The sequence below is a fragment of the Eschrichtius robustus genome, chromosome 7, assembly GCF_028021215.1.
Source record: "Eschrichtius robustus isolate mEscRob2 chromosome 7, mEscRob2.pri, whole genome shotgun sequence".
NCBI classification, from domain to species: Eukaryota; Metazoa; Chordata; class Mammalia; order Artiodactyla; family Eschrichtiidae; genus Eschrichtius; species Eschrichtius robustus.
Window position 1 is genome coordinate 104255428 of NC_090830.1, and position 16333 is coordinate 104271760.

Here is a 16333-nt window from a genome sequence, read left to right on the forward strand (position 1 = left end):
TTTCATAAAATACTGAGGAAAATACTTTGTATTCCTTTTTTTAAAAACTTTCTCTTGTATTACTTTTTTTTTAGTATATGAACCTACCTACCCAAAAACAGTATTTAAAAATAAGCCTCTATATTGAATTTTAAAATTAATCTCTGTGCTATTTCCTACTTTTTTTTTTTTTTTTTGATTCAGTATCCCTAAAAATAAATATTAGGTTTTTTTAGGCCTTGCTAGAAAATTTTCATTCTTGTTCCCTTTTCATTCTGCAGGTTTGGATGGAATTGTTGAGCAAGGCTTCAGTTCAGTATGTGGTAGCAGCTGCTTGTCCGTGGATGGGTGCTTGGCTTTGCTTAATGATGCAGCCTTCTCATTTACCTATTGATTTAAATATGTTGCTGGAAGTAAAAGCTAGAGCCAAGGTAAGTGTAGAGGGACATAATGTATTTGTATGTTCAACTCATAATTATTAATACAGTAACCATGTAAGAAATCTGTATTGCTCTATTATAAGCATGATATCATTATTGTAACATAAGGAAAAATTATATCATTAGAACCTTGACAAAATGCATAGCAATTTTAATCCATCAAAATTTTGTGAAAAGAACTGTATTTTACTGGGATTATAACAAATGAGAGTGTTTTTGATGTTGTCTATTAAATTTTAATGGTTAATCTTTAATTATTGTTTTCTTCCCCCTTATTCCCTCTAGGAAAAAACAGGTGGTAAGGTGCGTCAAGGCCAAAGCCAGAGTAAAGAAGTACTTCAGGAGTACATTGCAGGTGCAGACACCATCATGGAAGACCCCGCCACCAGGGATTTTGTTGTTATGCGGGCTAGAATGATGGCAGCCAAGTAAGTATACATAAACTCAAAAGTCATTTAACCAAAAGATTCCTCTGATGTGTCTGTCAGTCTTTCCTCCATCACACTAGTTACAGAGTAGGAAAAAAATCAAAGCATAAGAAAACGTTTTTAATTTTTTTGAAGTTTTAAAAATAAGACTTATATATTTTTATGAAGATAAGATAGGAGTTATGTCTTCCTTGGGAAAAGTTATAGCTTCAATAGGGGAAACTTCAAGCAATTCTATAGTAACTTCTTTTTTTCTCCCTCTTAGGTTGTTAGGAGCACTTTGTTGTTGTATTTGTGATCCAGGTGTAAATGTGGTAACCCAAGAAATTAAACCAGCTGAATCCCTTGGCCAGTTACTACTCTTCCATTTGAACTCCAAATCTGCCTTACAGAGAATTAGTGTAGCTTTGGTAATCTGTGAATGGGCTGCTTTACAGAAGGTAAGATTTTGCCCAAAAATAAATGAAGACAATTTAAACCAGTTTCCATTAGCTGTTAGGATTATTTTCATTATATTTTACAAAAAGAAAAGTGAAAATTGTCTCTGTATAAAAATCCGACATTTATAGAAAAGTATTCCAAATTATATTGCAACATTGTTTCTCATTTGCCTTTAACCCTAGACTTTTTTCTTAGAACCCCCAGTCTTGTACCTGAGAACTACAAAAGATAAGAGGCTTTGAGTGATAGAAATCCATTTTTATGAGTAGTAGCAAGGGCAGATTTTTGGTCACAGGAAGAATAAAATCTCCACATTTAAACACAAATCTTTATATTTCCAAATAAGCCATTCCCTTGCAGCCCTTTTAATTTTTAACTTCTAGTAAGACATATGATTTTATGTAAGACTTGCTTCTGTAAATCAGAGAAACTTCCTGCTGGCTTTGTTTATTCCATTGACTGGAATTCTGGAAATTTAACTGTCTGCACTTGCTGTGAGAGCTGCTTGTTACTGCCTCTTAGCAGTTTGTCAAAGCTGTGTCTAAAAGTAATTGAGCCATGCTCCATTGCAACTGAAACCCCAGCTTTGCCTCTGGAAAGAAGCAAGGCTCATCTGTTTTTAGGCAGGACTCGGTGTGCTGGAGAGGCAGTGATGCTCTGTTTTTGTGCCTCTCAGACTCAGCAGCAAGTGTTGACAGTTCGGTTTCTGGACCCTCACAGAGCTTCTCTGGACTTACTCTGTGAAGCCCAGGCTGATCACCCAGATCCCACAGAACCCCTCATGGCTCACCACTGAGGTCATTCCCCCTCTGGTTGGGGCAGGCAACAACCAGAGAGAGTGGGAAGGGTTAGTTAAATTTGGGGGCAGGTAAGTAGCTTTTAAATTATATATCCATTTCTACAGTATGGCATGTGAAGCTATGGGTTCAACTGTTAAGAAATCTAATGAGTTTTTAAATAACATTTTTAGTGCATGCTAAGTGTTCTTTTCTGACTGATTTCTTTTTACAGTTGTATATTTTAAAATCTGTGCTATGTAAAATATATGTAAACTTGGAATAAATTCAGAATAAAGTAAGAGTAATTAAGTGGAAAATTTAATGGAATTGTAATAGTTCCATGTGCATGTGCTATAGTCATTCATATTAAAATTTTAGAGTAGTTTGGGTGTGATACCTTTTCTCTGTGCAACTAATAACTATGTTGTTCTGGGAGATAACAGAATATAGATTCAAAATCAATAGAAATTTAGACTTGGTAGTTTGCAAGTGAAGATTTATGCATTTCTAGAATTATGTTTACATATTTGCCCTGAATATTTGTTGTCTGTTATATTTTAGGAGTGTAGAGCTGTTACCCTGGCTGTGCAGCCACGTTTACTTGATATCCTTTCAGAACATTTATATTATGATGAAATTGCCGTTCCATTCACACGAATGCAGAATGAGTGTAAACAGCTTATTTCATCATTAGCTGATGCACATATTGAAGTTGGTAATAGAGTAAACAACAATGTTTTTACAATTGATCAAGCTAATGACCTGGTGAGTAAAGAAGTAACCTTCTTAATTTTAGAGCATGAAATAATGATAAGAACTTTGTCATGTCATGTTTACCACAACAACACTAATTTGTTTAATCTATTTATGGCTTGGTAGCCTGTCATCACTACCCTTTAGAAAGGTTATTTCATTGTATTGACTTTTCTTGAAATAAGAGAATGGGGAAGGGATTTTTTTTTTTTTTATCTCAGCTTTGACAAACCAATATACCTTTATTAGAAAAAACTGTTACATTTTTGTCACTTCTCAGTTTTGCTTAAGACTGGCAGAGTATAGAAAAAATTGATTTTATAAGTTCCTGAGTACTTCTCCTCCCCCTTGCCAACTTACAATGAAAATATTCAAACATAAGAGAATTACACAGTGAAGTCTCATATACCTACCCAACTAGATTACACAGTTAACATTTTACTAAATTTGCTTTGTCACATATATATGCAACTCTCTACCCCTCTATTCAATCATTAATCCTTCTTAATTTTTGATGCATTTTTAAGTAAGTTGCAGACAGATATCAGTACACTTAAACTAAAATTCGGTTTTTATGTTTTTTTCTCTTTTTTTGTGTCATTAACTATAACTCAGTTTTTATGTTTATTTGTTCTTTTTTGAGGTAAAACTTATGTACTATGAATTGTACAGACCTTCAATGGAACATATGATAAATTTTAACAGAAGCATATACCTATGAAACCCAAACCTCTATCAAGATACAGACAGTGCCATAACACTTCCCAGTCAATCCCCTGCCCTCAAATAACCATTGTTCTGGTTTTTCCTTCACCATAGATTACTTTTGCCTGTTCTAGAATTTCATATACATGGAATCATATACTCTGTGCTGTTTGGTGTAAGGATCTTTTTCAGCATGATGTTTTGTAAAATAATACATGTTGTATCACTAATTCATTCTTTTCTGTTGCTGAGTTTTCTTTCATTGTATAAATATACCACAGTTAGTGTAAGCCCTTCTCTGCTTGATGAACATTTGGGCTACTCCAAGTTTTCAGCTGTTATGAACAGAGCTGCTATAAACATTTTTGTACAAGTTTTTTAAAGACATATTTTCATTTCTCTTGGGTAAATACATAGGAGTGCAATTGCTGGGTCATAGGGTGAGGTGTTTATTTAGTTTTATAAAAAAAATTGCACTTTTCCCGAAGTGGCTGTATCATTTTACCTTCTAATCAGCAATATATGAGAGTTCTGGTTGCTCTACATCATCACCAACATTTGATGATGGTCACTCCTTGTAATTTTTGCCTTTCTGGTGGTTGTGTGATAGTGTCATTGTGGTTTTAACTTGTGTTTCCTTGATGACTAATATGTTTAACACTTTTTTATGTCTTATCGGCCATTTGTAGATCTTCCTTTCTGAAATGTCTGTTCAAATCTTTTGTCTGTTTTTAATTAGGTTGTCTTTTTATTATTGAGTTGTAGGAGTTCTTTATATATCCTGGATACCAATCCTTTGTAATATAGATGCTTTCCGAATATTTTCTCCCAGTGTGTGGCTTGCCTTTTCATTTTCTTAATGGTGTCTTTGGATGAGCAGATATTTTTAAGTTTGATGAAGTCTAGTTTATCAATTGTTTTCTTTTATGGTTATTGTGTTCTGTGACCTAAGGTACCTTTTCTTATCTCCAAGTGGCGAAGTTATTCACACACATTTTCTTCTAAAGCATTGTAGTTTTAGTTTTTGTTTAATCATCCATATTTATGTTTATATATAGTGTGAAGTAGAGATTGCGTTTTGTTTTTCATATAGATATCTAATTTTTCCATCATCATTTATTGAAAAGATTTTTCTTTCCCCATGGAATTTCTTTGACACCTTTGTCAAAAATTAGTTGAAATGTTAAGTGTGTGTCTGTATATGGGCTCTATTTGTTCAATCTGTTTGTCTGTTATGCTAGCACCAGTGTCTTGATTACTGTATCTTTGTACTTAGTAAGTCTCTGAGGTTAGGTGGTGTAAATGAGTTCTTCCTTCTATGAGTTAATCAGAAACTCAGCTGCTTCACTTGTGTTGATTCCTGTGAAAGAGCGTGCTTCATTTCTTATCCCCCTTTCTTATTGAAAAAATAATATAGTTGAAATTTTTTTTCTTCTCACCTGTGAAAAAAAAGCTAAAATTGCTCCAATTTTTTTTCTGAGTTGTTTTTCTGATTGTTGTTTTTCTATAATTTCTCCTTTTTGCCTCCCCTCCCCCATATTTTGCCTCCCTGGAATAAAATCTCAAATTTTCTTTAAGGTCTGGGTTCCCTTCTTACTGTTTCTGACAACATTTCTTTTTAAAGCTATTACATGGACTCTTAAAGCTTTTCTTATTCAAACCTCTCACTCACTCCCCAGTGAAACTACTATTCTGTTTCATCAGCTTCCTTAGTCCAGTGGTTTTTGACCTGGGATATCAGAGTCTCTAGAAGAGCATATTTGAGGGAAGAGCAATTTTAAAACATTAGTCTTGGCCTTGGCTAAGAGCCACTGCTCTTTGTAACTTTCTTTGCATCCCTGTTTTATTCTCACCTGCAAAATATAGGCATTTCCTGAAGGTCTTCCTTTGTCTGTCACCATTCTCACAATTTAGTTCTTATCCATGTACTGTGCTATCTTCTCTTGATCTTTTATGTTCTTCAATTAGGCATTTTTGCTTGGATATCTCACTGTCATTTCAAACTTAACACAACCAAAATTGGGATTTATTTTTTAACAGAAAATAGCCCTTTCTATCCACAGTCTCCAATCTTGTTAACATTTCCTTTCAGAAAGTTTCATATGTTTATCCTTTCTCTGTTTCCATCACCACAACCCAGTCAAAGGCCTTAGTGCTTTATGACTAGGTCCTGACTCATCTCTAAGGCTCCAGGCAGTCTCTGGTTCATTCCATCCTGCATGCTGTGCCACACTAATAAAATTCTTAGTGCCACTCTGAACACATCTCTCCCCTACTTAAAAACATTATTTTCTTTTTCCTTGATTTTAGTTTTTTTCTTTCTTACTTTCAACACCTTCTCTAAATTCCCCATCTCTTTTCTCCTCATTATTTCTCAAACTTCCTCCACTTGAGCCTAGTTAGTTTTTCTTTTGCAGAAGTACACCACCCTCACCCACTTTCTTTGCTTCACTCATTCTCACTTTGGTGTCTGAGCTCCTCTTTCCTTTGCCAGAAATTCCCTACCCTCCAGCCTCTGTGCTCATCCCGAGTTCATCTCTTGACATTCCTTCATCACCCTGTGCTCAGGCTGTGGTAAGCTGTTGTCAGTTCCTTGGACAGTGCCTCGCTTTGCACTCCCTACCTCACTCTGTTTGCCAAGATGTCCCCATAACTCCAGACTTATCCATTGTTTAAAAACGTAGCATAAGTGTTAACCGCCTCTGGCAAGCCTTCACTACTTTTGTCTCCTAAGAAGAGTTAAGCTACCCTTGTGCTACCACAGCAACTTGCACTTACCTCAGTTTCATGTTACATTGTCTTAATTGTTTACTAATGTATCTGTCTCCCACATTAGTCTCAACATTTTTTGAGTGTATGAAGACATTGGTTTTACTCATCTTTTAGTATTACTCATTAAGTATTTGTTGAATGAATGAATTTGGGGTAATTGGAAAGCTTTTCCTAAGCTGCCTAGAATCATTGAAAATTGACAGAAGCCTAGTGTATTTAGGACAATGTTTTTAAACTTTTAGTAGTGAAACCTGTTTCAAATAATCTTATGCAAAGCTTGAACACATAAAACAGACAAAGCAAAGTGGAGAGCATAAGCTAGAAGTGGTATGTAATCATGTTCCTTTGTAGAGAAGAGATCAAGATGAAGCAGATACAGCTCAATTTAAAGTCTTTGGTATTTTATAATGATAAAAGAAGATCTTATTTGTGTGCCTGTTTTGCTTTTTATAATAGAGGTTGGCATTATCAGTCTTGTTCATAAGGGAATTGATTATTTCTAAGTCTGAAAAATTGGGTTCTCCATTAAAAAAAAAGTTAGGTTCTTTAATGTTACAGGCTTTTCTGACCAACATTGATCAGATTGGATCTATTTATGGAGCCTCTTTATGATTGCAGTTACCTATCAAACAAGAAGACTATTTTTGTTATGTAATCCACCACACAGTCTTTAAATGATAATTTAAAAAATGTGCGCACACAGAAACTTGTACATAAATGTTCATAGCAACATTATTCGCAATAGCTAAAAGGTGGAACCAACCCATCCATTCATCAACTAATGAATGGAAAAATGCAATTGATATATCCATATAGTGTAATATTATTTGGCAAAAAAAGGAATGAAGTAATTATACATGCTACAACATCAGTGAACGAACCTTGAAAGAATTATGCTAAATGAAAGAATCTAGTCACAAAAGATTACACATTATATTAGTCCATTTATATGAAATGTCCAGAATAGGCAAATCTATAAAGATAGAAAGTATATAAGTGGTTACATGGGGCTTGGAGGAAATGAGGAATGATTGCTAATAGGTATTGAATTTTATTTTGGGGGTGATGAAAATGTTCTAAAATTGTGGTGATGGTTGTACAACTCTGAATATAATAAAAACCATCGAATTGTACACTTAAAATGAGTGTATTGTATGTGAATTATATCTCATAAAGTTGTTTTAAGAAGAGGTATTGAACAATCTTTTTTTTTTTTTTTTAAACATCTTTATTGAAGTATAATTGCCTTACAATGGTGTGTTAGCTTCTGCTTTATAACAGAGTGAATCAGTTATACACATACAATATGTTCCCATATCTCTTCCCTCTTGCATCTCCCTCCCTCCCACCCTCCCCATCCCACCCCTCTAGGTGGTCACAAAGCACCGAGCTGATCTCCCTGTGCTATGCGGCTGCTTCCCACTAGCTATCTATTTTATATTTGGTAGTGTATATATGTCCATGCCACTCTCTCACTTTGTCCCAGCTTACCCTTTCCCCTCCCCGTGTCCTCAAGTCCATTCTCTAGTAGGTCTGTGTCTTTATTCCCGTCTTGCCACTAGGTTCTTCATGGCCTTTTTTTTTTTTTTTTTTTTTCCTTAGATTCCGTATATATGTGTTAGCATACTGTATTTGTTTTTCTCTTTCTGACTTACTTCACTCTGTATGACAGACTCTAACTCCATCCACCTCATTACAAATACCTCCATTTCATTTCTTTTTATGGCTGAGTAATATTCCATTTTATATATGTGCCACATCTTCTTTATCCATTCATCTGTTGATGGACATTTAGGTTGCTTCCATGTCCTGGCTATTGTAAATAGAGCTGCAATGAACATTTTGGTACATGACTCTTTTTGAACTATGGTTTTCTCAGGGTATATGCCCAGTAGTGGGATTGCTGGGTCGTATGGTAGTTCTATTTGTAGTTTTTTAAGGAACCTCCATACTGTTCTCCATAGTGGCTGTATCAATTTACATTCCCACCAACAGTGCAAGAGTGTTCCCTTTCCTCCACAGCCTCTCCAGCATTTATTGTTTCTAGATTTTTTGATGATGGCCATTCTGATTGGTGTGAGATGATATCTCATTGTAGTTTTGATTTGCATTTCTCTAATGATTAATGATGTTGAGCATTCTTTCATGTGTCTGTTGGCAATCTGTATATCTTCTTTGGAGAAATGTCTGTTTAGGTCTTCTGCCCATTTTTGGATTGGGTTGTTCGTTTTTTTGTTATTGAGCTGCATGAGCTGCTTGTAGATCTTGGAGATTAATCCTTTGTCAGTTGCTTCATTTGCAAATATTTTCTCCCATTCTGAGGGTTGTCTTTTGGTCTTGTTTATGGTTTCCTTTGCTGTGCAAAAGCTTTTAAGTTTCATTAGGTCCCATTTGTTTATTTGTGTTCTTATTTCCATTTCTCTGGGAGCTGGGTCAAAAAGAATCTTGCTGTGATGTATGTCATAGAGTGTTCTGCCTATGTTTTCCTCTAAGAGTTTGATAGTGTCTGGCCTTACACTTAGGTCTTTAATCCATTTTGAGTTTATTTTTGTGCATGGTGTCAGGGAGTGAACAATCTTTTAATGGGGCTTGTAAAGTAGTCTGATGCCACAGTCTTACAGCTTTAAGCAGCTCTTGGTAATTAAATAATTAATGACTATTGTACCATCCTCTCTTAACTGTTGGTTTATATTTGCTTACAGCGTTCTCATTTCACCAAAGGGTACTATATGGGTATTGTGTGTGATTTTTGACTCAAACTTATTAGGTATAATAAGAAACTGTCTTTCTTAAACAATATAATACTAATGTTAAATTAAGTCAGATTAAAATAAAGTTTACTTGGAAGGTTTTAGACATTTATTTAGTTTACTGAATACTAAAATAGTACTAGATATCATGGAACTTAAAATTGAAACAGAAAGTTTGTTGTCTGCCCTTCAGGAGTTTACAGGCTATTTGGGGTTGATGTCCTTAATGATTTTTAATTTCTCTTTTTTAATAGGTCACTGCTGTTTTTAATGAAGTCACATCATCTTTCGATTTAAATCCTCAAGTGTTACAGCAGTTAGACAGTAAACGACAGCAGGTCCAAATGACAGTTACAGAGACCAACCAGGAGTGGCAAGTGTTGCAGTTGAGAGTGCATACTTTTGCTGCATGTGCAGTTGTAAGCTTGCAGCAACTTCCGGAGAAATTAAATCCTATTATAAAACCATTAATGGAGACAATTAAAAAAGAAGAGAATACTCTAGTGCAGAACTACGCGGCTCAGTGCATAGCCAAACTACTTCAGCAGTGCACAACAAGGACGCCCTGTCCCAATTCAAAAATTATTAAAAATCTCTGTAGCTCACTTTGTGTGGACCCATATCTAACTCCTTCTGTCACGTGTCCAGTACCAACACAAAGTGGCCAGGAAAATTCTAAAGGTATATATCTAAAGCTTTATTTGGGGTAGAGAAAGAATTAACCATTTAAATTTGTTTATAGTCATTTACAGGTATAATTTAAGCACAAATCCAGTTTATGTTGGAGCTTTTTCCCATTTTGAGAGAATTTGCACATATTGCTAATAAAATCACAACCCTCTTAACTTAAATAAGTTATTCATAAAAGACCTGATATATAAAATGACTGAATTCTATGAGACAGGTGTTAACCCTTAACTTCTCTTTCAAGACGATAATTATAGGGTTTACTGTTAACAGAGCTAGAAAACTTAATTATATCCAGTGGTGAATAAAAGTTCTTCCTGTAAAATTCTGGTTTCTCTAATTTAGTACATGTCTTATGAGATAAGTGGGCTCTGTTACCTTTAGCAAATAATGCTTAAACAGCTTTTCTGTTTTCATCCAGAAAATTTATATGGAAAGTAACTGCTCTTTGTAGGCTAATCTGAAGGACCAATGTTTCTTCACATGCCTTAGTCCTAAATTCCCCCTATCCCTGTCCCTGAGAGCTATGTGAGGCAGCAATATTTTGCAGTGGTTGGTGTTTCTGAATTCATGGTAACAATGGACTTCTTTTTTTTTAAAGAAAACTTACTTGCATTGTTTTTTAATGTTTCTTTTTATGCCTGGAAACATTCATTTTTAAACAATTAATGTACTTTTAACTGAAGGTACATTCATTCTTGCATGTGATATTTCTTGTTGTTAACATGATGCTGCAAATTTGGTTGTATTAAGTATGGTCCTATGCAAATATTAAAACATTCAATGTTATAAATTATTGATTTTTGTTACCATTTCATTGTCTAAAGAAAATATCATTGGCCTATAAAAACTGAGGCTTAAAAGACGATTTTAAAATGTGTTGTATCTCTTTTGGAGCAGGAAACATTTGGTCACCTATATTATGCTTTAAAGGTTATTTAACTTTTTTCCTTAATAGGATCCAACTCTGAAAAAGATGGAATGCACCATACTGTCACCAAGCACAGGGGTATAATTACACTCTATAGGCATCAAAAAGCTGCTTTTGCTATCACAAGTAGGCGAGGTCCTACCCCCAAAGCAGTAAAAGCTCAAATAGCAGATCTTCCTGCAGGAGGTAGTGGAAATATCCTTGTTGAACTTGATGAGGTAAATAGTTTTTTTCTTTGAATACTCTGATTTTAAAACAAATATCTTACAGATTGAGAGCTAAATTGTCATATCAGCTTCTAGAATTGTATTTTAATATTTTTAAGTGAAAGAACTGGGGCTAATAACTTTTTGGAGTACTGCAGCAACCGGGTCCAGAAAAACTGAAAACTTCTTCAAATTTCTCATGCCTCTTATTATTTTTACCAGCTTAACTTGATGATTATCTTCCTAGGCAAGAAACCTTCTCAGTAGTGGGTACATAAGTCATTCATGAATATAAACTAATTCACTCCTATAACAGTGACTACAGAGATGTTAAGTAATAGTGAAAGCTAACTTTTCTCAGTCCTATCAATGTCAGGAATTGCTGTTGATATTCAGAGGATAAGTTTATACATGTCAAAGTTTTACCTATCTGACTTTTAGTCAACTTGGAATTTATTAACTGTGTGATGTGAGGTAGGGATCTAAATTTATTTGCCCACATGAACAGCCAGTTATCCCACCGTTGAATCTTTTCCTCCCTGGTTTATAATGGCACCTCTGTTTTATGTCATGCTTCGTACATATAAGGATCTCCTTGGGCTCTCTATTCTGTTTCATTGGTCTACTTATTCTACAGTACAGTCTTCTTTAAAGATGATTTTAAAAAGTGTTTGGTTTTGGAAAATCTTACAGTCACATTATTAACAATGGAATGAATGCTCTAGGTAGCTCTTTTGGTTGCAAGACATAGGAACTTTACCTGAGTTCAGCAATAAACTATCAATGCTAAAAGACATGTGTTTAATATATTTCTATAACGTATAGGCCTATTTTAAGTTTCTTTTTTTTTTTTTAATCAGTCATCAATTTTATACACATCAGTGTATACATGTCAATCCCAATCGCCCAATTCTAAGTTTCTTTTTTTTAAACCAAAATCTTAGCTTATTGTCTATATTTCTTTTAAAATATTCTGTGAATGAAGGTTTTTTCACTAACTATATTCTTCCCATAATTTTAATCAAAATTTACTGTGGTTTTAATACTTATACTTCCATGGTTTACATAGTTCCTTCACTTAAAAATATATATGTATCTTTCTGGGGGGACAGTTTCTTTTGTATTTAATTATTATAAAATTACTGCTAAGTAAGAGTTTATTAATATTGTGGTTAAATTAAATAGATGCTCATATTCTATCCCTTAAGCAAATATAAATAAGGGCCCATCATTTTATATCCTTTTCCTCTCTCTACATGTTTCTTTGGGGTGGAGAGAAGAAGAAAAAAACATGTTACTTAGAACTGTCTCTAGAAACAGCACATATTTGTCTATTCCTTATCTCCAACCCCCAAAAAGTATTTTACTTTGGATGTGAAAATCTAGTTTGGGATTTTATGCCCATGTAAGTTTAATTATTGAGAAATGTTTATAGTTATGGTAAATATGTCCAGTAATTGCTTAATTAGTTAACGGTAACACTGTGAATTCTTAGGTAGTGACTTTTAAATTATCTTAATAACATTTCAAATGCATTTTACTTTTTTCTGAAATTTCGTTTTCAACTAACATTTAATTTTAGGCCCAGAAGCCTTACCTAGTACAACGGAGAGGAGCTGAATTTGCCTTGACAACTATAGTGAAGCATTTTGGTGGTGAAATGGCAGTGAAGTTGCCACATCTCTGGGATGCTATGGTTGGTCCATTGAGGAATACAATCGACATAAATAATTTTGGTGTGTACATAATTTTCCGAGTTGCATTTTAAACAGATTTCAGTGTATATCCATTACATATGTCCTTATAAAATAACAATGCCTATACCTGTTTATCCCAGGCCAGCTGGTAAGTTTTTAAATGGAAGGTTGGTAAAAAGCATTTAATTTATTTTCATGTCATTTTGCATACTTTTTGCTTTTTACTTTTTCTATTACATATTTAGAAACATATTTGAAATGGATCATTATGTTAAACATCTTTAGTTGCTTTAGGTGTAGTACCTCAGCAGTTAAATTAAGGGCATGGTATTTCATTTTACATTATAAAGCAAAATAGACTCTTCCACAGTACCTGGGGGAGAGCTAAAACTTTTTGTGGGCTCTAGATTTTAAAGAATTATTTGCAAGGTAATATGCACTTAAATCAATATGTTTTAATAGATGGAAAGTCCCTCCTGGAAAAGGGAGATGGCCCTGCCCAAGAGCTGGTGAATTCTCTGCAAGTTTTTGAAACAGCAGCAGTGTCAATGGATTCTGAGCTTCATCCCTTGGTAACTAACTAATGCAAGTGTAGTTTTTTTCTAGTAAGACAAGTAGTCTTATTAGACTTAAGGCTTGAATGAAAAGTGCAACTTTGATGTCATCCCTTATAATTGCATTTTCTTGTATATGCTATAACTAGATTCCTCTTTCCTGACAACTCAACTCTTATGGGATTTTGAGGCAGAGCTGGGTGCATGAATGATAGAAAACCCACTCTGGGAGCTTAGAATACAGGGCAGTAGGGACAGGGCTCTGATGACACAGAAGCCAGGTGTAAACAGGAAAGAAAGCCGCATCCCTATTCATCTATACCATCTTAATAATATAGTCTAGGAAAGGAAGAGTACAGGTAATAAAACCTCTTTCCAGGATAAATGTAATGGTAGAAGGAAGTTACCTCTCAGAGATGAAACTAGTCAATGGCAAAGATAGAACCTGGGTTTATTTTTTGACTGTTAAAATATCTCTTACCAAAAAATTGGAACAGAGGGAGGAGGAACATAGACTAGAGAATTAATTGTCTGGTTTTTCCATTGAAGAAAGTATTACTCTTTCTGTATAACTGCAATAGGAAGCTCTCTGCAATTTATAACATTGTGAAGGGTGCTATCTCCAATTCTCTATTCACATCTAATATAAGAGGGAGAATCTAGGAGAGAGTAGAGTGAAATTTTTCTGTTTATATAGTAATAAAGCATATTCTTTTACTTGTTAAATTTTGCGGGTTTATCATTAGTAAAGAAGGGCAGAATCCTGTACATGCTCACCCTCCATGATCAACAGCGTGCATTCAGCTGATCTGTAAGGCTAGTCTGTTGAGCAAGTACCTGGATCTGGCTTCCATGCAGCAGACGTTTAATAATGGGATATGTTGTGCTCTTGTGATCATATTGCCTTTGGTAAGCCAGGAAGTTAAAGTGGAAAATACCTACCAAAGTATAGTGCCTAGAACAAAATCAGGATCACTCAACCCAGTGAATAAAAAAGTATGTACCTAAAACTAAGCCAAATTGGGAGGGGGCTGATGATGTGTGGTGTCATTTTCCCAACCTCAGTAGGAGAATCTTGCAAGTGCCTTTGACGCGTTCCCTACTAATTTTGGAAAGAATTGAGTGTTCCCTGATGCCTAAGAGGATATTGAACAGGGGAGAAGTTCTGCACCTTTCTATTCTTTTTAAAAGCATTATAATAACAATTTAGATTTAAATTTTTATTGAGGATGTTTTGACAGTAATGTTTTGAGGTGATTGGAGATATTCTCGGGTTTAGAGTTACTCAGAATATTGAGAACCTCTGAGTCTGGGCCGTTATAGTTATATTTTAAACAGTAGATTCCCTAATGAGTATTCTGATTATCTTAAACTTCTTGTTTTTTAGTTGGTACAGCATTTGCCTCATCTTTATATGTGCCTTCAGTACCCCAGCACTGCAGTGAGGCACATGGCTGCTCGTTGTATAGGCATCATGAGCAAAATAGGTACCATGGAAACAATGAATATTTTTTTGGAGAAGGTTCTTCCATGGCTGGGAGCAATTGATGACAATATCAAACAAGAGGGTGCAATTGAAGCACTTGCCTGTATCCTTTTTTATTTTGACAAACTATTCAGAAATTATATTCATTTTATTTAAGGATGACTAAAATAAAACTTATTCAAATATGCACAGGGAATTCCCTGGCGGTCCAGTGGTTAGGACTCCATGCTTTCACTGCTAAGGGCATGGGTTTGATCCCTGGTCAGGGAACTAAGATCCCGCAAGCTACGCGGTACAGCAAAAACAAAACAAAAGAGAACAAAAACAAATACGCACATAACCTGCCTTGTTCCAAAAAGAAAACTACTTCTTTAGATTTTATTTTGAAGTGTATTTTTATTACATTATAATACATTATAAATATATTTACATTTGATTATGAAAATATTCACACAGAAAGTCTGAAGAATTACTATTAATTTTAAGAGATCTTTTTACAGGCAAAAATTTTATGTACCTCATGAACTATTTATCTAGTAACCTGTTTATTTGGTTTATAATCAATTTTTTTAATATTAATCAGATATTATATAGGTAGTTCTTATAAACATATTATGTTTGCTTTGTTCATTACTTGGGTAGAAAATGACTAAGTATACTAAATAACTAGAAATATACAGGCAAACTTTTACCAAGGGTATGGCATCCACTGACATTCTTTATCTCGAAATACCCGAAAGATATTTCGGTATAAGAGCAAGAAAGACGGGTGGAGATCAAATCAGTTAGAAACTCTGGCTCAGAAATGCTGAAGATTACTTCAGTCAGGAGGACTGAACTCACTGGGCCTGCTATGTCCAGTTTAAGATTGTTAAGATATTGGTGGGAAATTTGGAATTAATCTTTGACGCTGAGTTGTGCTCCCTTGCTTGCAATGTAACTCAGTTTTGGTATGGGAATTCTAGAAACTTGTAGGAATTTCTCTATGGAAAAAAGTCTTATTAGTAAAGTTACCTCCAGCCTTCCTCAGATGAAAAACATCATTTTATCTTCTTAATCATGAGAAAGTTACATAATGTTTACAAAGGAGTAACATTGTACAAATGCTGTTATAGTTGAATCATAGACCTTGAGGGACAGTCAGTTCTTCATAATACAGGTGAGAAAATGAGGAACTGTTTTAGAAGTCATGGTCTTAGTTTGTGAAAACATCTACCTTGGAACCAGTTGGAAATTTCCTTAATAACTTACTCAGGTGTAATGGAACAACTGGATGTTGGTATTGTTCCATATATTGTCCTTTTAGTCGTGCCTGTGTTGGGAAGAATGAGTGATCAGACGGACAGTGTAAGATTCATGGCTACACAGTGCTTTGCAACACTAATTAGACTCATGCCACTTGAGGTAAGTTGAAGATACTTGGTTTATGGACTTAATGTTTTCAGTAACTTCATAGTAATTGTAACCCTTTTTAAAGAACATGTCAGGTTTAAAAAAAAGATTTGAATATGTTTATGTTATAAGTGTTAAGAATTTTATGCTTTAATGGGTAATTTTTTTTTTAACACAGTGTTTTAAATAAAACTATGGTTCTGGGACTTCCCTGGCGGTCTAGTGGTTAAGACCCCACTGCAGGGGGCATGGGTTCAATCGGGGAACTAGGATCCCACATGCCGCACGACATGGCCAAAAATTTAAAAAACAAACAAACAAAAACTATGGTTC

General features: G+C 34.6%; 1 protein-coding gene across 2 annotated transcripts in view; it reads left to right on the plus strand.

Moving 5' to 3' along the window:
* Positions 1-16333, plus strand: part of BTAF1 (B-TFIID TATA-box binding protein associated factor 1) — a 98074-nt gene that overhangs the window by 60354 nt on the left and 21387 nt on the right. For both annotated transcript variants that reach the window (XM_068548204.1, XM_068548203.1), the window contains exons 16-25: positions 261-410; positions 705-847; positions 1113-1287; positions 2629-2832; positions 9302-9728; positions 10693-10883; positions 12454-12607; positions 13031-13140; positions 14510-14711; positions 15864-16012. In XM_068548204.1, coding sequence (XP_068404305.1) covers positions 261-410; positions 705-847; positions 1113-1287; positions 2629-2832; positions 9302-9728; positions 10693-10883; positions 12454-12607; positions 13031-13140; positions 14510-14711; positions 15864-16012 — 1905 coding nt within the window. The remainder of the gene's footprint in view (positions 1-260; positions 411-704; positions 848-1112; positions 1288-2628; positions 2833-9301; positions 9729-10692; positions 10884-12453; positions 12608-13030; positions 13141-14509; positions 14712-15863; positions 16013-16333) is intronic.